At 44.7% G+C, this 27,145-nt stretch overlaps 1 protein-coding gene across 2 annotated transcripts in view; it reads left to right on the top strand.

Moving 5' to 3' along the window:
* The window catches only part of BRINP2 (BMP/retinoic acid inducible neural specific 2), a 109,883-nt gene extending 85,430 nt beyond the window's left edge, over positions 1-24,453 (top strand). Inside the window, exons 3-8 of one of the 2 annotated variants that reach the window (XM_004596273.4) lie at positions 2,767-2,957; positions 3,987-4,195; positions 16,097-16,202; positions 18,683-18,919; positions 21,190-21,412; positions 23,039-24,453. In XM_004596273.4, coding sequence (XP_004596330.2) covers positions 2,767-2,957; positions 3,987-4,195; positions 16,097-16,202; positions 18,683-18,919; positions 21,190-21,412; positions 23,039-24,155 — 2,083 coding nt within the window. In that variant the 3' untranslated portion in view covers positions 24,156-24,453. The remainder of the gene's footprint in view (positions 1-2,766; positions 2,958-3,986; positions 4,196-16,096; positions 16,203-18,682; positions 18,920-21,189; positions 21,413-23,038) is intronic. The other variant, XM_058660988.1, reaches the window with a different exon arrangement.
* Positions 24,454-27,145: the final 2,692 nt, after the last annotated feature.

Raw genomic sequence — 27,145 nt, forward strand, 5'->3', positions numbered from 1 at the left:
CACCTTCTACTGGATAAGAAAATGATAGATGATCTCAGGTTTGATAAGTACATGACGCACGCTGGGGAACAGAGAGGGAAGGAGGGTGCTGTTTTGAGTAGAACAGAGTGTCTCTCAGGCAGTTGTGTTTGACAGTTCTCAGAGAAGGAACTGAGCAGGCCATGTGACTACCGATTTTATTTATAGATTTAATTAACAGGAGGTCCATCTGTAGGGTAGGGTAGCCTTTTCTTTCAATTAACATCTCTGAACATTACAGGAAATTTTGGAAAAACGAGAAAATGCTTCCCCCACTTAGCAGTCTAGTAAAAGAAAGAGAAAAATGAGTTAAACGGGGCACAGACTAACCCAGAGAAGGGAGATTTAACAAGCTTGAGGACTTTGGTTTCACCTTTGTTTTCAGGAAGCTAAATTTAAGGTGCGTCAATGCAGTGTCAGCTAACCAGACAGAATACCCTAATTCCAATCCAGCCAATTAAAAATAAACGCCCTGCCTTACTCTGCAGTGGGATTTGGGAAAGAAAGTGCTTTTGACAAGTGCTCTGCTCTGTAATTAAAGTTTAGCATCCCCTGCACAATAGAAACAACTGACAATATGTGATTGCAAACTTGCCTGCTTAGATAAATAAAGCCACACACCAAGTATTTTTAAGACTTTGTTGGAACCAGGAATTGTTAGTCACCTGTTTTCCTCTTTCCCCCTAGAATCGTTTGGCACGTGTTCCTCTCTACCTTTTGGACGAAAATCTGATGGGGGAGGATTCTATAGGCTCCACTGGCAGGATTTTCATTTTCCATTATTAATTATTTGACTTTTCTGCAGCCCCGTGATTTGTATTCTGTGAGTTTGTTGCAAGGGTTAGAACAGGATCAGGATGAGCAGAGGTGGGACGTCTGGGATGTTATGAAGACCTGGCATTTGGCTGGGTTCCAGGAGGCAGGGTTGGTCCTCCACGGGATAATGTGGGAGACAATGAAAAACTCCTGTCTTGCAAATGAATAGGACTCTTTAAATTTCACTCCAGAATAGAGAGTCTGCCTTGGAAATCTGTTCTGTTTAGAATGCAGAAATTTCAGCAAGGATCAAAGCATGAACATGAATACCCTGGATGAGACTCAGAAAGGAACTTTCTCAAAATTCTCCTGGTCCCTTTAAGAATACCTGTGGACATTGGCTCTGAAGATACAAAAGCAACAGTGAATAAAACTGCTCGTATGTGACGTGTGAAGAGAGGCAGAGACACAAATGACACATGTAGTCAGGTACCAACAAATGCACATTTGTCTCAATCACACACACACACCACACCTTCTGCCTTCACCTAAGATGGTGGTGAAAAAAAGGCAGTAGAAACTCTTACATGGATTCCATCTTGACCTTGGATGTTCTGCTGCCTTGATTGAAGAGTATATGGAATGCACATGTTAGACCACCAGAATACTTTGATTATCTCAATAAAAAATAGTTTGGGGACAAAGTTTCAGGTTAGACTGACTGCATTTTCCATGCAACTCAGGAAAACTGCATTTTCTTGAATTTACAACCAACAGGAAACAAGGGTTTTCAGACTTCAGTGTATGACAGACATTTTCTAGCAACAAACAAAAGAAAGAAAAAGAAAAAGAATGACACAAGAAAACCTCTATAAGGAATTACAACTGATATAATTTGTTAACATTTGCTATCAATGACAAAATTTAAGCTTTCACATAAAAATTAGAATCTTGGAAAACATGTATTTGTCCTCAGGATCTTGAGAGCTTCCTAATATTTTTAAAGATGTTCCTGATGAGATGGTTGTGATAGCAATGTGATATTTTGTTATCACTTAATGTGGAAGAGCCGCATAACTGAGGGATCTAGTCTTTTCCAGACGATCAAGCGGTGATGTTACCCAGTCGTGTAGGGTAGAAGGCTCATTCTTAATACACTATAGAACAGCGAATGTTTAACTATCAGAACACAAATGATCACGGACGTGGCTTCAGATTTTATACTGCTATTTTCCCAAAGATGAAAAGTACGATTATGACAACAGGTTGAATGAAGAAGTAAATGTGAAAATGCAGCCCTTTTCTGCTGAGACAAAAAAATGAAGGAGATTTGCAAAATTGCAAAGCAGTGCTGTCCTCGTAGTTTATTTTTTGTTTGTTTCAGAACACGTGTAGTTACTGTCATAAAAAACGTATTAGTAATATTATATGTAATGGGTTTATGATTGTTATTTTTAAATAAAATATGTTCCGTTTTCATAGTTATAATTCCTGAAGCGGTAAATATCAAGAGATACAAACCTCACAAGCAATTGTAGGATATGTGCTATTTTAGAGTCTGTGACGAAAATCTAGGACTCAAAGGTGTGAGAAATGTTGTTCTAGTCCAAACTTCCTGATTTAGTGAGTAAACATGGCCAATGAGTAATGGAGGCCTTGAAAGGGGTGAGTGGCCTATAATGACAGCTATGACAAGATGGCCTCTGCGAACACTGTTCCAGGGTCGGTACTTACTACCAGTTTGTGTGGTAGCCATGGTCACATTCACAAGAATGAGCTAATCACCACTCTTAACGGAGGAGTAAGGTGATGGGAGTCAGTTGACGTGGGGCTTTCGCCCACCCCACACGTCACAGGCCAGTGTTACAGGCTCCTGGTACCCACCCTGCTCGGGGGAGAGATGTGGGCTGACAGCAAACAAGAGGACAAAGAGAGATGGAAGTAAGATCTACAATGCAATGAGCTTTCCCCATCCTTTGGTTTTTGCTCCAGGGAATTTGCCCGTTGGAAAGTGAGCAACTTGGCCCTGGAAAGGAAGGATTTCTTCAGTTTGCCACTGCCCCTAGCCCCAGAGTTTATCCGGAACATCCGCCTCCTGGGAAGGAGACCCAACTTGCAGCAGGTTACTGAAAACTTGATCAAGAAGTACGGCACTCATTTCTTACTTTCTGCCACCCTTGGAGGTAAGGAGCATCCTGATCCCCCAGCCAGCTGATTGCCTGGACATTGCAAGTTTCTCTAAGAGCCATTGAATGCAGCTCTAACAGCCTTCCTGGGTCTTTTGAGATCAGTGAAACCTGCACACATCCAAATTCACACCAGAGGATTTCTGTATGCTTATCAGCACTCCCCCTGGGGGAGGGGTAAGGGGTAAGGAGGATGGGGGATAGAGAGGGTCCTACTAAGCACATACCAGCAGGGGGCACTGCCCGTTTTCTTTTGATGGAATCATCGAACCCCGGCTGATTCTCTGCTTCCTGTTGTATGCTGTGGCTGAGCATATTCTATGTCAGAACCATAGGCAAGCAGGTGACCACTGAGTCACTGACCCAGGCTCCTGTCTCTTAAGAGTCACAACAATCGCAGTGCTTTCTGGGATGGTCAATCTTCCCATACTTGGGAGCTGGAGGTAGTGGGGAAGGGAAGGGGTGGTGGTAGTGATGTGAAGATGATTACACTATGTTTGTGGGACCAAGTCATGAATCAAAAGCTCTGAAGATGCAGGGTGTCTTTGTCCTGGGTGAGGAGGGAAAGCAAAATTTATTCTGTCATTTAGTTCACTGTCCAGTGAACAACAAAAAAGTTAAACTGTGCGAGTTCAGGCCAGCTGTCAGCATGAGGCAGATGGGGAGGTTTTACAGTCTTTTGCCCATTCTAAGGGAGCAGAACTCACAGTGGTAAGTTCTCATAAACAGCTTGAGAAAGAGAGAATTGTGTCTCCCATGGAGGTGGATTGCCCGAGAGTAGATCAATAGAGGATGTTAGATGGACAAGCTGGGCGGCGAGGGCGGGTGACTTGGGAGGAAAAGCAAGGCCTTTCAGGCTGTGAGGCGTTGTAACCAGAGCACACTCTGGGCGATTGCTCTAAAGAGGGCAGGGAATCGGGGAAAGGGCCCCAGCGGGGCAGTGAGCACGTGTGCCCAGCTCTGCAGGCTCTGCTTGCTGCATTCAGGAGTAAAAGCCTTCACCATCAGTCCGTGTCCTTTCTACAGGAGAAGAGTCCCTGACTATCTTCGTGGACAAGCGGAAACTGAGCAGGAAAACAGAAACAGCAGGAAGTTTCCCTGCAGCTGGGGGCAGTGGGAACAGCTCGGCTGTGTCCCTGGAGACCCTTCACCAGCTGGCAGCCTCCTACTTCATCGACAGAGAGAGCACCCTGCGGAGACTGCACCACATCCAGATAGCCACGGGGGCCATTAAGGTAACGGCCTCACAGGTGTGGGTGTGCGGACAGGCCAGAGTCTTAACCAACTCCAGGTCAGCCAGGTCTGCCTGTTCAAAGAGGTTAAGAAACAAAACAAAAACCCTTTCTAAAGGCATCACTTCCAATTGTCAGGCAGGGATGGGTCATTCTTTCTACAACAAATATGCCTGGAGTATGTACTTTGAAGCAGCCACCAACCACGGAGCTATTGCAAAGGCCAAGCAACACTTGCTGATCTCACAGAGGTTATGTTCTAGTCATGAAAATAAGTCACAAATAGATAAGTAATTTCTGTTAATGATGTACAGAAAATAGAGTTCTAAGATGCATATTTTCTGGGACAAAGGAAGTTAGCTAGGGTAGGAAGTGAAAGAACTTGAGGAGTTACACTTTGTAAGATCTGGATTATAAGAAGTAAGTTATGCATGGAATGGAGGGACAAGTGTTCAGGCAGGAAGAATAGAAGAAGGGACTAGTTCAATGCATTATTGATACTCATTAGAGCCCTGTGATTGCAGAGAGGCGACGAAAGTTACTTACTTGTACAAGATGAGGTTCAAAAAAAAAATGCCTGAAACCTGATCGCGTGACCATCATGATGAAGTTTAATATGTCAGAATTCAGCGGAAAGTCACAAGAGACCTTTCGCGAAATGACATGATGCTATGTACATATTAAGAAGATCGATAATTACTGTGACTTTAATAATCATAGCCTTCATGTGGTCATCTCTAATTACATTGAGCCCATTGAACACATTTCTAGTGAAGTTCACATTTTTTAAGAAAAACTAGTGGCAATGCTTGAGAATGGTTTTTGGTGTTTTGCTTAGTAAAATGTAAAGTTTAGATGGTGTATAGACATCTAGCTCGTTATATATCCTGCCGCTTGAAATCCACAAGGACGTTTTGTTCTACTATTAGCTCATTTGATGTTTATCAAGCACCCGTGGTGTGTTAGCCACCATTCCAAGTCCTGAGAAAATAAGAATGAAGAAAACACATTCAGTCCCTTGAAGAAGCCAGAATCCCAACAGCATAGACATGATTAAATAATACCTAATCTCAGGTGATGATTGGTGGTGTTAAGAGCTGTGAAGTCAAGGAAGACAGGGATACAGACTTTAGGGAAGACTTATCTGAAGGAAGTCCTTTCAAGCTGTGTGGTTATCCCGAGGAGGAACATTCTGGCAGAGTAAGAAGCATGTGCAACTTCCCTGGATGATGCGTGTGCTTGCCATGATCCAAGGACACCACAGAAGGTAGGGTGATTGTGTGTTGTCAGGAAAAGGGTGAGGAATTGTTTATTAGGACACAGGAATGTGGGATCCTAGAAGCAAAGCAGGAGCCACTGCAGTGGTCAAGGTGAGATACGACAGCTTGGACAAATCAGTGGAGTAGAGACTGTGAGATGTTGGCAGATTCAAGATATATTTTAGCAAGAGAATGCAGGATTAGTTAGTGGATTGGTACAAAGGAATCAGGTTGAACTGCAAGTTATCTGGTGAGAGGCACAAACTGAACAGTGATTTCATTTATTGAGAAGTGTGTCAGTAAAAGGTGAGACAGATCTGAAAAAAACAAACTGAATTTGTTTTTATAATATGGAATTTTATATTTCTATTGGATATGCAAGGAGAGATGCTGCCTAATAAGCAGTGGCATGTACACACAAGGATTTCAAGGGAAAGATAGTAATCAGAAAGTTAATACCTTCACATAGACACACATGAGTTAGTATTTAGAACTATGGGAAAGGATGAGGTCACTCAAGGAATGATTGTGACAAATGAAGGTTGGATTGTGAACTACCCCGATGTTCAAAAATGGAGAAGAGGAAATGGAGCTAATCAAGACTGAGACAAAGTCAAGAGGCATGGAGAGAACCCAAGTGGCATCACAAAGGCATGTGAAAGAGTTACTTCACAAAAGAAGAGAAAGGCAGCTGGATTAAGTGCTGTCGAGCAGTCACCAGGGTGAAGCTTCCCAAGTAACCTTTGATTCAGTGACACAGGTAATAGCCAACATGGAAAAACGTGGCTTCAATGGTATAAAGACAGAAAGCAAAGTGAGGAACCGGCTATGAATAATAAAAATGATTTCACTGTGAAGGCAACATGGTGATTAATCTAGAGTGGTGTAGGGTCAGAGGAGGTTAGACTTTTGTTCTTAAAAAGAGGATTATTCCAGCTTGTTGGTGTGTCGATTGAAATAACTCCTCAGAGAGGGAGAAAGTGGTGATGCCCAAGAGGCAGGAGATAATTACAGAAGCAAAAACCATACCCAGGAGGAAGGCGTGGTCTAACAGAGGGGAATGAGCTCTTCTCCCCTCACGTCATGAGGCAGTGGGGCTACACAGACAGATGTGAAGGTGAGAAGGTATACTTGTTCTCTTCCGAGTGATTCTGTTTCCTTGCTGATTCAAGAAGAGAAGTCATAGAAGGAAAGTGTAGGAACTGTGGAGAGAAGAATAAATGAATAAATTAGCATAAGTGTTAGAAAGCATCAATTTATTATAGAAATGGATTTGGGGGAGACATTGGAGGCCCACTTGAGAATTATGCTGAGAATCATGAGAAAAGGCAGCATAGTTGTGGGTTTCATCAACTACAGTTATCAGTTTATGTGCCAACAGGTGCAGAATAAATAGAAAATAGACTTTACATCTATATGTGAGTCTATGTGTGTATTTGTGTGTTAGATGAAGGAAAAACAGAGAAAGGAGAGTCGAGAATGCATACAATGAAGTGATGATTAGGGTGACAAAGTAAGGACTTTTAGTCAAGCAGAGCAGGGAAAGAGGCCATTAAGGGACAATAGAGTCAAAACTTCTTGGCCAAAACATGACAGTGTAAGTAGGTCTGATGATTGTTAATGGGAAGAGAGTGTAGGAAGTAGGTGTGTGTTGTGATGAATTCTGAGCGTGTAGAGGGAATGCAGTCACCGATAAAATCAGGTTCCTAGCCACAGTACAGGGTGTGCATGGCTAAGATCTGGCACAGGAGGAGGAGGTAAAACAAGGAGTGAGGAACAAGGCCAAGGAACTGAGAGGTCAAGATGTAGATGTTAAAGGATTATCTCTATGGAAACCGAAATCAATAGGCATAAAACAGCCTCATCGTCGAAGCATGATGATGCTTTTTATACTGACACTACTCAGTGAGGAGGGAGGAGGAACAAGAAATGTGAAAGGCAATAAGGAGGGAGAAATAATGCAGAACCTGACGTTTTTAGCTTCAAAGGAGCCATGACAGGTGGAGGAAGGAGGAACAGGGCTGAGGGGATCACCTCACTTTCAAGAGCAGTGTGGGAATGAAGACAGCTGTTGCTAAAGCAGGTGGCGGGGTGAAAAAAAAACATGCTCTTAGGGTCAGCTAGGTTGGGGTTACTACAGAAAAGCATGAATGAAAAAAGAATGAATTCAAGAAGTGGGGGCACTAGGAGCTTTGGCTGAGGCCTGGCCTTGAGATTCAGAGAACGGGGAAGTTGACTCCAGAGAAGGCATCAGCTTGGCAGATGCGCAAGGTGGGGTGCAAGTCTACGAGCTGCAGGTAGATGATTTCCTATAACATGAGTGTGAATTACATCTGCGAGTTTTAGGCAACTTGAAATGAGGCACAGGGACTATTAATAGCATCAAGTGGATTTTACAAAGAAAAAGAGCTCTCTGGAAGTCCCTGATCTGGTCCATTCCTGTGGTCGGTTGTATCAAAGTTGTAAAATAATTGGTCTTACCAGGAAATAAAATGTAGGCATTGGATCAATAACTTAAATGTCCTATTAATATGCCTTCCTCTCCTTTGATCTAATAAACTTTAAACTTTGTGCCATCTCTTGACAGTCTCATTTGCCTGCATTGCCTAACTTAGATTATTTTATCAAATGTGATAGTCACTGTGGTGCGTATGCCTTTGCCTGGTCTTCAGGCTCACTGTCACTCCCTTACTCCAGAATCTCACTGATTCCTAACCAACTATCCTGCATTGTGCTTTAGATTATCCTCCCATCTATTTTCTGCTCTTCTTGATCCACTTGAATGGTCATGTGTGAGTATCATCATCATCATATCCATTGATTTCATCTTTCAGTGACTCCAGGATGTACTGGGACAGAGCCCAAGCCACTGTCCCTTAGCCAGGATAGGAGCATGAGGCAACAGAAATGTGCACCCCAACCTGAGAGCCAGGCTGGGGCTTTGAACAAGGTGCCTGATTTTTCTGAAGCTTTTTGCTTATCATACCTTTACTGAACAATGTGCCTGGTATTATGTTGCTGTATGTTAAGCTGCCGCTGGGGACACTTCTATTGTCTCCGAATACTTATTTGAGTCCTGGTTACTTTGCTTTCAACCCAGGTTCCCACTAATGTGCATGGGAAGTCCAGGGTGGAGTTCCTGGCCCCTGGCTTCAGGTTGTCTGAGCTGTGATGCTTATGAAAATTTGAAGATATAACTAGCCTGTGAGAGATCGCTGTCTCACCCCTTCTGTCACCATGCCTTTCAATAACTTAGTCAATCTATTTTTTAAAATGTTGGGAAATTAGAGAAGTTTCAACATGAAAGAATTTCTAGAAGGTTTATGGGAAGATGTGCAGACAGCATGAGTCAAAATTCCATTGGAGCTTGAAAGGGCTTCATTCCTCTTTACCAAATTGTGGGGTCATTGACCGTATCTCTGCTGCCTTCCTAGTTTCCTATCTCAATAGTCTTTTACTCCTTTGCTCTTCTATGTTCTCATTCTCTTCCCTCTATCCTTTAATCTCTATTCATATCATGTAACCCTGCTATACCTACAGACCAGCCTTCATTCAAATATGCCACGTTTTCATGCCTCACGGCCCTGGCACTTCCTCCCTGATGTACTTGCAATGCTTGTCTGTTCACCTGAGTGACTCTTCTCACCTTTCTTTATTCAGCTTAGAAAAAGAATTCTTTGGCAAAACCTTTCCTGACTCCCAGGGCGGTTCGATGAACCTCTTCAGTGTTGCAAGCACAAACTCATCTGGTGAGGCTTGCCACGTGAACTATGATTTCTAGCTAGATTGCTGACCTCTGCATCAGACTATGTGGTCCTTATGGGAAAAACTAGGTCTTGTTAACTCTGATTCCAAGGAAGACTACAGTTTGCCATATTATGAGCTGTGAGTAGACAGTTCTTCACTGAACGAATGATGTCACCAGGCATGGTATTTTGCACTTGGGTGTGTGTGTGCCAGTTGGAACAGAAATATACTCAAGGAAGTATATGGATGGTTTAGTAAGTAGACTCTGTTGAAGAATAGCACAGGTAGCCGAGGTAAGAGCACTATATTCAATCCAGGCATGTGGGACTTATAGAACAATAGTCAGGCTCCAAGACTATACCCTTTGTTTCTTTTTGGCCTCTGCTTTTTCGTCTCTATCAGCCTGCTTCTGTGCGTTGTTTTGTTTATTCTTTCTAGACATTTCTGTGCCCCGGAGGCTTCAATTTTCATATAGCTTTGCCTCGCTATGGAGCTGATGGCAATGTTTACTGAATATTGTGTTTTCCGTTTCGGCCAATGTGACCAATCAGGCACACTATTCTATCTTTAGTTCCCAGAACCTAGCAGTTTCTTGATAATTATTCATTATCAACAATGGTTAATTATAATCACCCTTTCAATATTTTGTCTCAGTATTATGGTTCTCAGTTGTCTGGAGAAAGAATCTAGCTTGCAGTCCATCTTTAATTCAGCAAAAGTGATGAGCTTGGCATTACCTCTACCATGAAGTACTGGCTGCACTTAAACAGACCTATGGCAGTGGAGGGGAAAGGAGGGTAGGCACTCTAAACCTTATTTATTGCAGTGATGGTGGGTATTATTCCCAAACCAGAACAGCCCCTCAGCTCCTTCAGGGAGGAGCCAGCTTTGCAATGCTCTGGAATTCCTCCAGACACATATTCAATGTGAGATGACTCTTCAGTTTCTGTTGGGCTCATGAAACTGAGGTTTTTTTTCTGTCTGGAGTACAACGGATTCTCCTTATGTGATAACTCAGAGGACCATGAACAAAGATAGCCATGATTTTTTTCCCACTTCCATGTTTCTGAGTCCTCACACTCTTATTTTTTATTATTATTATTTTTTTAATTCAGGGACTTCTTTGCTAAGAAAGATGGGCCTTTCCCCTCTCACTGAGAATGGCCCTCCTTACAAGGCTTGGCTGATCAGCTCGTGTTTCTATGCTAGGGTGTGTGCCATTTCACACCAGGTGTTGATGTTCTCATCTCCACTCCCCACACTCCCAACAATGTTAGGTATTAGAGCTGTGGGGACTGCAGCACACACACAACCCCAAGCTCCTCACAGTGTCTGAGGCACAGTGAAACCACAGATGCTCAGGGAGAGAGGACCTGCAATGCAGCTCATTGTGCTCAGACTCAGGGTTGGGTTTCAGCCCCAATGCTTACTCTCTCTGTGAGCTTCAGAAGTCTTTGAACTCCATTTCTCCCTACAACACAGGTTACCAACTATTTAACTTGCTTGTGCAGAGCTTACATCCGTCTAATGCAGTCACAGCAGTCTGTAAAATACTAAAACACTTCTATTCAGCAGGCAGAGTCTTCTCTCCATCACAACTTTGCTCCATCCTCTTGGGTTCCTAGACCTCATTTTGATAACCAAAGGGTGAATATAGCTCAAGAGACCTTCAGAACATTGCATGCACACTAATACCATCTTCTTTCTTGACTGATCTGTGCACTTCTGTGCTACCTGCTGATAAATCCCATGAATATCACTGGATTCTATCATAGAGCTGGAGCAATAGCAAATGACATGGTGTGCGTGAACAACCTTACTAAGTCTGAAGGGCTTATATACCTGTCTGTCCTGCCTGCAATTCTTTGGAAGGGAGGATTGCATGGGATGGAATGGAGCCCATTTGTTAGTCAGAACTCATTCGTCTTAATTCAAAAGCTGTAGAAATATGTGGTTAGAGGGTTTTCAATGCTTCTGACAGCTCACACAGTTTAGTCTGACCCCAGGATGACAAGCTATTTGGAGATCATTTTGCGCAGTGATTAAAAGATACCACCTGACACACCCACATTCTATATCAGAGTGCCTGAGTTCAAGAGCCAATTTTATTCCTGATTACAGCTTCCCAGTGTGTACCCTGGGAGGCAGCAGCTAATGGCTTAAGCACATGGGGAACCTGGACTGAGTTCCCAGATCTTGGTTTTAACCTGGCCTGGTCTGGTTCCCACTACTGTGGGCATTTGAGGAGTGAACACAGTGGATGGGTTATCTCTTTGTCTAACTTGTCTTTCTGTCTGTCTCTGTGCATCTCTAACCATGTCCCTAATTTTGTTCCTCTGAAATAGAATAAAAATATCAAATGTTAAAGAATGAACATATCTCACAAAGCCTCTCAAAAATGGCTTGTGTGCATTCCAGCAGCTTGGGTTCACTTGCAGCTCTTTCAAGCACACACACTGTCAGCCATACTCATGCAGACTGGCCCTACCATTCACAATAAGAAGACCGTTTCACTCTGCTGTTAGATGGGAGGTCTTCCTCTCTCCGCTCCTTCTCCTTCAGCTGAATCAAGAGCAGCCTCGAAGTAAGGGCAAGGATGGAGAGCAGGCTTCCTAAACGAGAGTTTGCACAGCCTTGTATTTATGGGAAAGTGGATATGCTAATGGACCTGAGAGCCATCAGAGCTTTCTGAAGGCAGGATGATCTCTGTCCACAGACTAATTAGTGCATAATTATTTTCCCTTTCTGAGAGCTTATCTGAGACACTCTTGGAATATGTGTGCACAGAGGAACTGCACTTTACATTACCTTCCTAGGTGCTCCTTGTATCCCGCCAGAGCTGTCTACCAACTCCCTAGAGACTACAGGGCTTTCATCACCAGGGAGAGTGGGGAATGTCTTACACATCTGTGCCTGGCAGTGTCTGCACGAGGATGCTGTCCAGCTGCCTCCCTTCTCCCAGGGGAGGAGAGACCTGGTCTTACTTCCACACAGTGATGGGTTCTGACTCTGGGATGTGATCTCGCTAAGTGGGCTTTCCTCCTTTGGGGATACCTGGCTTTAGATCATTCCCTGCCACAGAAAATGAATATGAGGACTGTGGTCTTGGTCTCTTCCTCACATTCTTTCAGTGGTTTATTGAGGCAATGTGTTCTTGTACTGTGACCTAAAGACACTGCTAAGTTAAGGTTGCGAGATAGCAAGCAAGACACCCAAAGGTGCCAAGCAAGATGCTGGCGGTGATGAAACAGCAGCTGGGTTGATGGCAGTAACAATAAGGGAGAGGAGAGCAACTCCTGTCGCAGCTTTTGCCAGGCCAATCCTTCTCCTTGTGTTACTTCCCACTCCCTCGCATCTCCTTAACTGTGTCACATAGCCAGTCTAGGAGTAGGTAGATTGAAAAGCCAGCACAGGGGCTGGTGTTTCGGTGTCTCTAGAAAACCCATCACCTGTGTAACCAGCATCCCATAAGGCTTGTGTCCCAGCTGCTCCTCTTCTGCTCTAGTTCCCTGATAGTGGCATGGAAAAAGCAAAGGATAATAGCCCAAGTGTTTGGGCAACTTGCCACCTGTATGAAAAATAGACCAGGAAGAATCTCCTTGTTTCTATATCCTGGCTTCTGTTTGTTCTGGCCCTGGCTGTTGTGGCCATTTGGGGAATAAGCCAGCGGACAGATCCCCTTCCATTTCTGACTCCCCTCTCTCCATGTAAGTTTGTGTTTTAAATAAATATGTTTTTTTCAGAAAAAGAAAATTGAGCATAAAACTCAGTGACATTGTGGTGGCCACTTCACCTGGAAGCAGGACAGACAGCTCTCCCAAATACCACTTCCCCCCATCCTACCATCCCTGTCCCACGCATCCCCTTCCAAGAGGAGCAGATTTCCCTGGGTTGCTGAGACAGTTTCCAGGAATGACAATTTTTTTAGTTACTTGATTTATTTGAAAGACACAGTCACATACAGAGAGAGAGAGAGAGAGAGAGAGAGAGAGAGAGAGAGGTAGCCCAAATTCATTCCTCAAACAGCCATAACAGCCAGGCTGAAACCAGGAGTATGGAACACAACCCAAGTCCCCCAGGTGTGGGAGAGGGATCCATGCACTTGGGACAGCTTCTGCTGCTTTCCCTGGTTCATTAGTAGGGAGCTCAATTGCAACTGGATCAGGTGGGACCCAAACCACGGCTTCTATGGGATGCCAGAGTCACAAGCCGCATCTTTATCTTGAAATAAGGCTAGCTGTGCGTACAAGTCCATTCTGACAACTAACTAACCACACATGAATTATTTGGAGTGAAGTTTAGCCTAGCAGTTGAGAAGCCAATTGAGATGTTTGTGTCCCCTTGTCACAGTGCCTGGGTTTGAGTCTTGGCTTTAGCATTGAATTCCAGCTTTCTTCTAATGCAGGCTACATTTCTAATCCGTGATCCCAGCCATCTGCTACTGTGATCCCGTCCACCCATGTTAGAAGTTTTGACTGAATTCCCAAGTCCTGGCTTCAGCCCCATCCCAGGGGGATGGAGGAATAAAGCAGCAAATGGGTGCTCTGTCTGTCCATCGATCTTTCAGTATGCCTCTTAATAATGATATTATACTGAGCATTATTCAGTAACCAACGTTCACACATGGAAAGAAGCAGGCTCGTGTGGTATAACCAGAAGCCAAAATTCTATCTGCACCAGTCTGTGTGCTCTTTGCTGTGGGTGATTGCCCTACACATTGCTGAGCTCCTTAGCTTTCCTGAACATTTTCAAATGATTAAAAACGTTGATGAATAAATGAGCAGTGTGTCTTAGTCCTGCGGTTGCCTGGACGCCTGGCCTTCTGTAAGACACTGATCTTACCAGGCCTTAGTTTGCCAATCAGTGAAATAGGGGTAACCACCCAAATCTCAGGGCAATGCAATATCTTTCATTCCAGTAACATCCTGAGAAGAGGGCAATTGACTGAAATATGTTGGGTAGAGTAACATTCACTTTGAAGGGTGACATCTTCTAAAGAGGTTTCAGTTCACTTTATTTTCTACAATCCTTTGACCAGCTTATTCAAGAGATAAGAAGGTATTGAACTTTTCAAACCTCTTGGTTAAAATCCTGCTTCTATTACTCAGCTGCTATGTTCAGGGCTCCTGGAACTTTTTGAACCTTGATTTCGTCCTCTGGAGAGTGATAATAATTAGGCCTTCTTTCAGGTTGAGTCTTGCAGCCTCTCAGGCCCTATATCTATTACTGCCCTTTGGTCCTCATTTGGAGTTACCGTTCTTTCTCCAGTGCCTGCCCGCTTCCCTCCTACCCCCCTCTCATCTTTAGAACTCATCTATGGCTGTCCCTCTCCACAAAGCCTTGAGCAACTTCTAGGACCACTTCCATTTCTGTCCCCACTGTAGCTTTAATCACTCTCACACCACCTCTTTCTTGACTGTTTCCTTCCATTTGTGTCCGTCCAGAATGTCACTTCTACTTTGCCATTCCCATGCTAGCCAGCGGGGAGTGCGATGTGTCCTGCGTGCCTTCTTGAGCCTTGTGTTTGAGCATGCATGTCCCTTCTTTTTCTCAGCTCACGCTTCCTTCCCCTTCCTTGCTGTCCAATTCTTCCCCACCCTTAGCAGCAGCCACATAGTGTCTGCTCTGCTGTCTTTCTTGCCTCCTTGTTTAGAGCTGTATTTTCTTAGCTGCTTATTGGGACACATACCTCTTCTGTGACTTGGACATACCTCAACCGTGAATGCGGCCTGCCTGGGGAACACAGTGCATGCCTTCTCTGGGTTGTGTGCTCACCTCCCCACCTTGTAAAGCTCAGAGGACTTTACTCATAGATTCTGTAATTGACATAGTACCTACTATGTGCCAAATGCTGTGCTAATGCTACTGGCAGCATGATGAGAAAAATAAACGTGAGTTTGCCTATATGAAAACTATAGCATGTGGAATCAAAACTTAGATCATATAGTCACAGAAAAGGCCACAACACTGTAGCCGTTTCCTGATGTACCGTAGAGGTACCTGGAGCTGAAGGAGGATTTCAGAGGTGTCAGGGTGCACTTTGTTGACGAACTCCAGAAAGCCACTTTTTGAATGTTTGATGAATTGTATTGAATTGAGAAGTGGCTGCTCAATAAATACTCGTTGATTGGTTGATTGATTGTTGGCAAAGCCTTCAGAAATCCTAAGAAAAAAGGGCCTCGGGTGCCCATCATTCTTATTACGTAATTATTTCAGAGCATTTAAAGTTGCCCCCATTTTTCATCTTATACTTTAAGCATCAGGGAAAAACTGATGGGCCAACTTTATAATATTTTTCAATGACTCTGTAGTGTTTTGGAATATTACATGGCTGTAAGAGTTTATGTATATTTAATATTACTTATTAAAATATGCAGGAAGCCCATAGCTGATTTTCTCTAAGGACGTCTCAGTGCCGAGGTGGGACTTAAATGTTTAATACTAATAATAATATGCATAACTCATGCTTCTCCCGAGCTTTTCATCTCCAGGCTGCCGACAGCATGTGTGCACCACACCAAGTGGATGCAGCTGGGCTCACCAGGAGGCGAGGAGGGGCTGTATCTGTCCCATTGCCCTCCTCTGGGGGAGGACAGAGGATGCTCCTGACTTTAGTCTCCAGCCTCCTCTGCCCCCACTGAGTTTTTCCCTTCCTGACACGAATTCCCCTCGGCACTCTCTGAAAGGTTCTCTTTATGTGCAGTTGTTGCTGCTAGCCATGTATTGCAATTACTGACTCAGGACAAGGAAGATGAGTGAGTTTATGCTCTTGGTTAAAGAAAGGCAAATGATACGTTTCCTATGGTAGGTGGAAGGCAGGATATAGAGTCTGGAATGGGACAGAGGGGACTGTCTGGGCTTGTTTCCTAAATTGACACTGTGTCTCCTACTTCTCCAGGTCACGGAGACTCGGACTGGTCCTCTGGGCTGCAGCAACTATGACAATCTGGACTCGGTTAGTTCTGTCCTGGTGCAGAGTCCAGAGAACAAAGTGCACTTACTGGGTAAGCAGCAGCATGGTGGTTTCCTTGATGTTTAGGACTGGTGAAACACCTAAATGAACAAAGCAGAAAAAAGCTCTGCCTTCTGTTTTAGGTTAAATTCTTGCTTATACCAGAACTGCTCCCACCTGCCCCGGGACCTGTGTGTAACAACTTTCCACCACCCTTTTGAGAAAAATCTGATTTTATTTCCCCTATACCAAGACCCAGTGCTCATTCCACTTAACACTCAAATCCTTCCACCTCAGATTCCTTCCCAAGACCTCTGTGCCTATCCCATGTTCTAAGCCTTGAGCTAGTTCAGGGATCTCCCAGAAATCCTCCGCTGTATCCTCAAGACACTCTGAGAGAAAAATGGTCTCTCCAGAGTGCTTATGGGGTTGTGTTCTTGAGTCAGAACGCTGCAGGCTATGGGATCACCAGGCCCTGTAACTGAAGCCTAACTGTGGCCCCTACTTTCTGTTATCAATACACAATCTTTCATGGGGATTCTACATGCCTGGAGAAGAATTTGTAAGGAATGGGAACCTACTGACTGGAGACAGGACAAAAAAACTGGGGCGGGGGGAAGAACAGGGAATCACATTAGGTTTGGAGGCTGGGAGACAATGGCAAGTGTGTGTCTTGCGCTATGTGTCTCCCAAAGGCGCCCCTTCCACCTCCAAACACACACACACACACACACACACACACACACACACACACATCCTAAGGCGGGTTTACACAAATGGATTCCATGGGAAAAGTTCATTTTTCTAAAAACCTAACTGAATTGGGCTCTGTTTAGGATATTATCGTCTTGGCATTGCAAAATCAATAGCGTTCACCTGGGATCTACGATTACAAATTCCAGGCAACCTGAGCCAGATGCAATCAACAGTGCTTTAGGGCTCAAGACATATATAATAAAAAGGAGCCAAAGACTCTTTATTCAAGGCTACCTACTGTAATTGGTATTTCGCTTTTGCTCTGTCCCTGGATGGGCTGGGTTCGTGTCTGGAAATTAACGATGAGTGAAGTTCAAAATGTCTGGTGGTTCACTTGGAATGGTTTATGCCACTTAATTTTATAGCCCATCATGCTTGCATATATTTATCAGAGCACTTATTTTACAACAAGGGGAAATGTTCTGAGGAGGAGGAGGAGGGAGAGTACTTGGGGAGCATGAATGTTGAAGGCTGGGGTATAGGGAGAAGACTGCCAAAGTGCCATGTCAGGGAAAATCTAGAAACAACTCGGAATAAGAGGTCTACTTCACACAAGAGCAGCAGGTACCCAATGCTAGCAGCAACGTTACCTTGTGATTTGAGGCCAACTCAGGCTTGATACTCCAGTTTCTATGATTCCCGGCCAGGGACAAGGTCAAAGGTGTGGAAGTAAAGAAATGGCAGATATTTGAGAAAAGGAACCTGTTTCCATCCAGAAGTCCTCCTATCTGTTACTCTGCTCGTCCAAGGTCTTACAGTGTCTCTGCTGTGGGAGCCTCCTGCAGCTCTGACCTTGGACTTGGTCCAAAGTGATTCCAAAAGCAGGTCTAATCTTCATACACTGTCTTATGTGTGGCTTGACGCCAACTAAGAACGTATTCTGCTTCTGGTAAACATAACTCTCACAGAAGAGTGAGAATACCAAACCTTAGAACAATTTAGTGCACTATATACGTAGTCATAGAAGACTAATTGGGGAAATAAATAGAGACAAACCCAGGCCGGATTAATCTTAGGGCATTGATCACTGTCCTACTTGCAAATCATCTTACGAATTTAATCATACAGAGAAGGAGTAGGCAGGCAGAGGTACTTAGTATGAACTGACAAACACAGGATCTGACAGCATGCAGACTCCACTTGTGCTAAGGCCTGGGCTTTGATTTCCTTATCTATAGCAACTTGACCCTGAAGATAAGTGTGACTTGCAAGCATGCACAGGTTACTCATGTAAGGACAGTGCTGACCACTGCATACCTGCAACTTTCTAACCAAGTCAACCTCCTTGATGGTGGCTGCAGTGGGAAGCCAGAGAGGATCAGCATTTAGTGATATCCCAGGATGCCTGCTGCTGATCTGGATGAGTATCAGAGGCATAGCAAGAAGCCCACCCAGCATTGCTTCTTCCCCAGTGAGGGCTGCACATTCTTCTTTTCTCTGAAACATCTTCCCATTTGCATCCTAGAAATGCTGATGTGCAGCCAATATGCCTGTGCTTATGATATGTATGCTGTCAATTTGGCTAATGTTAGGGGTTCTGCTAAGCCTTAGGCTTTGATGTTCCTCGTCTGAAACTGCAGATCCTCCCCCATCTGTCACTGGGGCCATGGAGACTTCTCTCCCAACTAGCTCAGCAGAATCAGGCCCTGGGGTAGCTATTCTTGGGTCCAGGATGTGTGAGTCAGCAAAACCCAACCTCATGTTCCTGTAGCCTTTGTGTGGGAAACAATCCCCACTGCTTCTGCCCAGCAATTCCTTGATGTATCCTTTCCTCAGGCCTGCAGGTGCTACTGCCCGAGTACCTGCGTGAGCGCTTTGTAGCCGCAGCACTCAGCTACATCACGTGCAGCTCTGAAGGAGAGCTGGTGTGCAAGGAGAATGACTGCTGGTGCAAGTGCAGCTCCACCTTCCCAGAATGTAACTGTCCTGACGCTGACATCCAGGCCATGGAGGACAGCCTGCTGCAGATCCAGGACTCCTGGGCCACTCACAACAGGCAGTTTGAGGAATCCGGTGAGTGCACGGATAACCCAGAATTCCTTCCTGTCAATGACAGGTGGATGAAAGAAAATCAGGTTGGAATCCTGGACTCTGTGACCTCAGGCAGTTTGTACCACCACCCTAGGTCTCAAGTCGATTGGACATAATATGTACCAACGAGGTGTATTTTGAGCATTTAATAAGTTAAGATGGGACAGGTATTTGGTGCAAGAATTAAGATGTCACAATGAAGTGCCTGGGTTTAAGTCCCAGCTCCATCTCCTGATTCCAGTTCCCTACTAATGAAGACCCTGAGCGGCAATAGGTGGTGACTCAAGTGTGAGTTCTTGCAACCCAACTGGGAGACCTGCAGCACCCTCACATTGGATTGGCCCAGCCCTGGCTGCTATGGGCATTTGAGGAGTGAAGTAGTGGTTTGGAATGAGATATCTTCAAACAAAGATAAGTAAATTTTTTTGGTAAGCAAGTATCAATGTACTTCATGGTATAAATCGTATCTGTTTTACTTATCACTGACTCCACAATGGCCTGGAAAAATCTTGTACAAAAGATACATATTAAATATTTGTCAAATATATGAAGCACATCCAGTAGTTCTGAGTGGCATCTGGTAGAGTTATGCATTGCTCATTGCTGTCGTAACAATGTCAGTGTACCCTTGAGATCTAGATTCAGAAAAATTGGCATCGCCGCCTTGCCTTATCACCACGCATCTGTATAGGCTTAGATTGGCTTTTAGCTGCTCAGTGCCCGAGTTTCTTCATCTGTTAGAGAGTGATGATAGTAATCATGTGGAAACACTGCATGAAATAAGGCAGGTGAAATAGATATTGAAGGATCTCTGCCTGTTGTATTCACACACTTCACTGTTAAATGAGTGACACTTATACAGAGTTAGCCCAAAATATAATTTTGAATAAAACAAAACAAAATGGAAAAAGATGATGTATTGTTTGCATATTTGTATTCATACGATGTTTTTATATAATACCACAGTATACTTTATTAAATATAAATTTAGTACTATTTGCATGATGTTTGTGAACATGCTGTGTAATACATAATATTGTTATGCTTTACTGCATCAATAGAAGACATAAAAATGTAACAATGATAAGTGAAGCACCTAGAAGAGAACACGCAACTGAACAAAGAGGGAGAGGAAGTTTAGGAACTTCAAGTCTATCTGATTTACCTCCTTTCTTTAAAAGAAACCCAAAGTTAATATGGCAAAAACTACATGGAATGCACAAGGGAGTTTAATCCCGCTTCCCTCTGTGCTCTTTCTTCTGCTTTACTAAACTGTCATAAAATAAACAGTACATGTGTTCATTGTTAGTGCTGTTCTAGGCATGATTCTCCAATTTCCTAGGGGAGATGAAGAATGAGGAGATATGAGGGTGAGCTGAGATCCCAGGCATTGGCATTTTAAATCATAGGTAGACCAGGAATTCAGTGGCTATGGAGAATATCATGTCCCAATCTTCCACACCAAGATTTGGGATAACAGTGGTGGAGATGTTCTGAGGCATGACATTCAGCTTTTATCACTAGGTTTACTGCTAATGAGTAAGCAAGAGTTATCTAGACCTTCACGAGGAGACCTGATTGCAGGTCCCAAGTAAAGGCAGAGAGATGACCAGTGATCTGAGCGTAAGTACAGAAAACATTGTATAAGCAGGATGCTTGGGGGAGAACCTAGTCCTAGGGAATGATCAAGTCCATAAGAAAGAAAAGAGACTTGGTGAGCCAGGGGAAAGGACTGGGAGGAGAAGGCTGGTCTTCGGGACCGAAAAAGGTTCTCTCAGGAGGTTTTAGGTGTGGGTCCCATATCTTCTCTGTGCTCATCTTGGCTCATCTGTGTTTGCTCTACCTTCAATAGCCCTTTGCTTTATCCATCGGGGTTCCAGGGAATTATGCAAAATTGAGTTGCGGCAATGTTGAGGATGCCTTATGAGGGGCCTAAAGATGAAAAGATTTGCATCCCGAGATCCTTGGCAACAGAAAGACTGCTGGTCCCTTGGGTGGTGAAATTGATCTGCTTTGGCATCCAGGAATATATGAGGATTAGTAAGGCTGGTGAAAAATTCCTGAGGCCACATTTCATGGTGTGTTAGTGGTTTCTCAATGAAGCTGTTAATGAAAGGGAGTCTGGGAGAAGTGAGGTCTCTCTTCTCTTGCAGTGACTTGGAAGGACCTGAGGTCTGAAACAGTCACCTGCTCCCCAACCTCAGGGGTCTGCACACGGTCCTTGTGCTCAGCCCCTGTGTTCTTGCCCACAGAAGAGTTCCAGGCCCTGCTGAAAAGGCTGCCTGATGACCGCTTCCTGAACTCCACAGCCATCTCCCAGTTCTGGGCCATGGACTCCAGCCTCCAGCATCGCTACCAGCAGTTGGGCACAAGCTTGAAGATGCTGTTCAAGAAGACCCACCGAATCGTCCGCCGACTCTTCAACCTCTGCAAACGCTGCCATCGGCAGCCCCGCTTTCGCTTGCCCAAGGAGAGGTGAGCTGGGGCATCTTGGGAAATCCAGCAATGATCACACACATGCAGTCTTGATTCCATTATCATCTTTACCTACTGCTGTGTGTCAGTCTCAATTGTGAGTTGGTCTGAAGAGAGACTGAGAGAAAGAAAGCAAAGTTAATTTTACTTAATCCAAATAAAATTAAACACTATTGTCATATCTCCCAGTTCTTATTTGTTTCCCTTTCATGTCTTTTAGGGCAGAAAAGGTGAGTTAAGATCATACATCAATTACAAATGATGATAAATCCTTGTATGGGTTATTTCAACCAGCTGATTGCTCTCAGTTACCATGGGAAGGAAAATGGACATCTGTGCCCCAGGAATAGTGGGCTCCATCACTTAGGCATTCTGTCATTCATTTATTCAACAACTTACTACAAAGAACTTGGCTTATATTTCTATTATGCCATAAAGGGCATTACTGAATCAGGAAAATCTAACAAACATACATAAACACAAAATCCAGAAAATTAAAATTATGTGGCAGAGACTCGAATTCATAGTGGGATGACATACATCCAAGTGGCGACTTCCTAGAGGCCTGGGCCAGAAAGGAAACTTTAGCTGGAGAAGAAAGTCATGGCCAGATTATATGGAAGAACTGGGCATGTGCTGGGGTACATAGCATGAGATGGAACTCCAGGCTGGGAAGCTGCCCCCACCGGTAATCCTCTCACTCAGAGTTAAGCAAGAAAGGCAGCCTGGCTGGGGAGTTGAGGCAAACAAGGACTGCTCACCATTCATTGCTTCATTAAATGCCTATTTGTAACAGCAATAATGCTCATTTCTGGGAATATGCTGGTCGATAGTATGATGTCTGTTCTCATGCCATTCACAAGGAAACATTCTGTAAATGAATAAACACCATTTCTGGAACTAATTGTCACGGATTAAATAAAAGCAAGCTGGTGTGCTCAGGGGGCTGGACTCAGTATTTAGAAGCTGACTTCAGGGAACACCTAGCCAAAGATGGAACCTTAGAACTAAAAGTTGTAAGAGAATCTGCCTTAGGAAATTTGTGCTTTCAGGAGAGATAAGATTCGAGAGAACAGATAGGACAGAGATGCTGAAGTGGGAACAGAATTGGCAGAAGTGGGGAGCTTTGGAGGGTTGTCTTACACAGAAGGCTGCACGCAGGTTTGCTATAAGAGCGGTTGAAGATCTTTTGTCAGTCTTTGAAGAGAGGAATGAGGTTCAGCTTAGGTGAGATGGGTGCTAACTGCTTGCGGGACAGGCTTGATGTCAAATATATCCAATGCCGATCCATCAGGCACAAAGCTGCAGGCTGTTCTCGGGCCAGAGTGGAGCAGTTTCCATTATCCAGAGAAATTAAAGTTCTTCATCTTCTTCATCCACCATCCCTCCCTGTTAGTGTGTTGCTACTTCTGGGAGGAAGGCAGCGCATGCCTTCCATTGACTTGTTTTTCAAGATTATTTATTTGAAATGCTGAATTTCAGCTGCTTTCCTAGGCACAAGAGTAGGGATCTGGGAAGCAAAGAGCAGCCAGTCCCTGACCCCGCACTCCAGTCTGGGATGCTGGGATCACAAGCGGTGCAGCCTCTTCACTGACTGTTGCATCATTTTTATCTCCTCTCCCCAAGGTCCCTGTCCTATTGGTGGAACCGAATCCAGTCCCTCCTCTACTGTGGAGAAAGCACCTTGCCTGGTACCTTCCTGGAGCAGAGCCACAGCTGCACCTGCCCGTATGACCAATCTTCCTGCCAGGGCCCCATCCCATGTGCCTTGGGTGAAGGGCCTGCATGTGCCCACTGTGCTGCAGATAATAGCACACGCTGTGGGAGCTGTAATCCAGGCTACGTGCTGGCTCAGGGATTGTGCCGGCCAGAGGTGGCAGAGTCCCTAGAGAACTTTCTAGGCCTGGAGACTGACCTGCAAGACCTGGAGCTGAAGTACCTGCTCCAGAAGCGGGACAGCCGCATTGAAGTGCACTCTATCTTTATCAGCAATGACATGCGTCTCGGCAGCTGGTTTGATCCTTCCTGGAGGAAGCGTATGCTGCTCACCCTGAAAAGCAACAAGTACAAGCCTGGGCTGGTCCATGTCATGTTGGCCTTGTCTCTGCAGATCTGCCTCACCAAGAACAGCACCCTGGAGCCTGTCATGGCCATTTATGTCAACCCTTTTGGGGGAAGCCACTCAGAGAGCTGGTTCATGCCTGTGAATGAGGGCAGCTTCCCAGACTGGGAAAGGACTACTGTGGATGCAGCTGCTCAGTGCCAAAACTGGACTATTACCTTGGGGAATAGGTGGAAGACCTTCTTTGAGACAGTCCATGTTTACCTACGGAGCCGAATCAAGTCCTTAGATGATAACTCCAATGAGACAATCTACTATGAACCCCTGGAGATGTCTGATCCCTCCAAGAACTTGGGTTACATGAAAATCAATACCTTGCAGGTCTTTGGCTATAGCCTACCCTTTGACCCGGATGCTATCCGGGACTTAATTCTCCAGCTGGACTATCCGTACACTCAAGGGTCCCAGGACTCTGCCCTTTTGCAGCTCATTGAGCTTCGGGACAGAGTGAACCAACTTTCCCCACCTGGCAAAGTTCGACTCGATCTTTTCTCCTGCCTACTTCGGCATCGGCTCAAGCTGGCCAATAATGAGGTGGGCAGGATCCAGTCCTCCCTGAGGACTTTCAATTCTAAGCTACCAAACCCCGTGGAGTATGAGACAGGCAAACTCTGTAGCTAATGGGGGGGAGGCCCACGCCAGCACTTGGAAGAAATGAGATGCATGAATACAGGGTACAACTCTTATTCAAGCCCTCACCTTCGTGCCAACAGGGTGCTCCCGTGAGACTTTCTGCCCTCAGGCTTGGACTGAAGGAGCCAGGAGAGAAAGAGGCAGCCAGCATACATGTGCACACACACACTTGCACAGGGGAGCTATGACTCAACAGTCTCAGGTCTGTGAAGTCAAGTGCTTGCTACAATAATTGCAACTGGAGGAGAAGAGCCAAGGAAGAGATTACGAAAAAGAACCAGCCCAACTGCAAAATAAACAAAAGTCCTGAGGAGTGATTCTTGTCGTTCAAGAACGCAAGAGGGGACACGTGTGGGAAGCCTGGGAGCTCTTCCTTCCCCTCTGTGGAGTCATTTTTGTATTCTTTTTAACCAGATTTCTTAAAATGCTGTTGTTCAGTGAATCCCTATCTGGTTCTCACTTTTTGTACGCTGCCTCCTGTGCGTCCTGCTGACTGCTCCCTGAAGCTACTTCCTTAGGAAGGGTGACACATGTAACCATCAGGGGAGCCCACACCAAAGGCAGGCAGCCTTATTGCCCCTCTCCTCCCTCTCACTTGCTGGGCCTCCCCAGTTTCAGGGCTCTGGCTTATTCCCAGTTCCCGTCCTGCTCCTTCCAGAGCTCCTTTCATGACAGCACCTACTCTGCTCAAGAAAGCAGCTCTACCAAGATAGAGACAATGTATAGGAAGATGTTCTTTTTTTAAAGAAACAAAAACAAAAATATTTATTTTGTGATTGTTTTCCTTGTCAATCTGCTCCAGCCACATGAACATCTGAGTAAAAATTTACCTGATTCAATGTATTTTTTCACAAAGGCCCTTTTTTAATGGGAAAAATCAAAAGAGAAACGTGTACAATTGGCTAGGTGGCCTGTATGTTCTTCCAGTCGCTGTGCGTGATGCAAGGGCTGCATGGATGAGAGAAGCCCCTGTGTGTGAGGCGAGGTAGTTGCTGTAGTTACTGTGCACATATATGTATGCATGCCTATATTGATTATGACCAAATGGGTGTGTGTGTGTGTGTGTGTGTGTGTGTGTGTGTGCAGACACACAGAGAGAGGAGATTAGATGAGTAAGGTGGGATGCTCAGTTATGCTGCTCCGCTCCCCACCTTTCTCCTAGGTGTAGGGACAGACGCAGACCCCACCACCAGGACTTCCGACCATCAACAGAATGGGTTGAAAGCTCTAGCTCATGGAGAATGGCAGGCAGCCTTTGCGCTAGGTACACATCTTCTAAAAGGGCTGCTCTTTGACCAAAATGGCATGGACATAAGGGGGACTGTGATCATCCTTCCTAGAAGATGAAAACAATGCAGACATGGCATTTCTTGCCTCTCCTCCGACCCAGGAAGTGGCTTTGCCCTAACAACCTGGGTCATCCTGCATTCTTTGCCGTTAGCACTCTCCCAGGTGGTGTGAGACTCCTTTGACATCAGGTTCTGGGGAAAGCTGTTTCTAGTTTGGGCACCACACATTCTCATCCTGATGTGTAGGCATGACAACCCTTGTTTTAACCAAAAGAAATTCATTGCAGATATACCGCACATCTCATCCCTTGCATTTGAGTGGGAGAGCGAGAAGATGGTCATTATTTGTCCATGAGCCCCTGAGAAAGATTTGAACTGCATTTAATCATTGTGCCATCTTTCACACTTACAAAGATATGAGTGACTTGGTAGATTAGATTAGCAGTCTGTGGATTTATTTCTTCAAGTGAGATGATGATAGGGGTGTGAACATGGTGTTGGCTGTTTCAAGATCAAGTCATTACTTGCTTGGGGTATTTGTACCAGACGAGACCACACAATGACATCTTCAGTTACAGGAGTGTTGAGATGTACCCAAGCATTCTTTTTTTTCCAGTGGGAAAGGAGTTGCGTATGTGGGAAGGCTTTGATAAGTTCCAGTGGTGGGATTTGAGAGTGTGACTCAGACTGAGTCTGATTATCACTATGAATGTGTACATCTGCATGTTGTAGGAGTGAGTGGATACAGATTTCCATTCACAAATCAAAGCAAACTTGTTAGGTAGCAAATTGTCAACTGCCATACACAGCAATGTTCAATATGGCCAGGACAGCATAAAGTTAACAGTGTGGGGCCTCAGGAATGTGAGTGAGATTGCTCCTAAGGGGAACTGAGTCAAGATGTGAGTGAAGACTCACACCCCACCTGGGGCCAGACCCACAACTGTGCTGAGAAGTAGGAAGGCGCAGCCATCTGCCCCTGATTCAGACCCAGCATAAGGGAAGACACACTGTGCAGGTGCTAGCAGGGAGTGTTTCAGAGATAAGAGGTGCTGTCTTAGGAGGTCTTTGGCAAAATGACTATGTGCTGTGTTTTGGTTTTAGAAATACATGGCAACCTCAAAAAGTTCTTTGAAAAACAAAATTTTAAGATAAACTTAATTATAACACAGAATGGTTTGAAGTTCGTTTATGGTTTCTTTATCACGTAGTTTTCATGAACATTGTCCTTGTTTCCAGTGACAGACTTCTATTGCTTCCCTGTTTAAGGGTTGAAACCATGAATCTAGGTTATATCAACTCCATCTGAAAACACTACACACTGGGGACTATTAGAGGTGCCTTTTTGAGCTCAATTGCAGGTGCTCGATTGATAGGAGACCTAATAATCACTATTAATTATAGGATTAGAAAATTTTATATGTTACCTAGTCATTTGTTTTCTGGGAGGCACATCAGACTTGCCTTTTCTGGGGTACTGCTGGGGTCCTGGTGAGGAAGAGTGTAGGACAAACCAGCAGACAGAAGACTTTGCCTCTAAAAGACAGATGAAAGTGGAGAAGGGCATAAAGCGTGGACAGAATCCCTTAAGAGGCTTTGTGAAGCCTGGAAACCATTGATTGAGCACAGAGCTTCCCATGAAAGCTTGGCTGACAAATCCCCTGTTAAGAAAATGCTGTCATCAGTTGA

The sequence above is a fragment of the Ochotona princeps genome, chromosome 2 (assembly GCF_030435755.1).
Source record: "Ochotona princeps isolate mOchPri1 chromosome 2, mOchPri1.hap1, whole genome shotgun sequence".
Taxonomy (NCBI): domain Eukaryota; kingdom Metazoa; phylum Chordata; class Mammalia; order Lagomorpha; family Ochotonidae; genus Ochotona; species Ochotona princeps.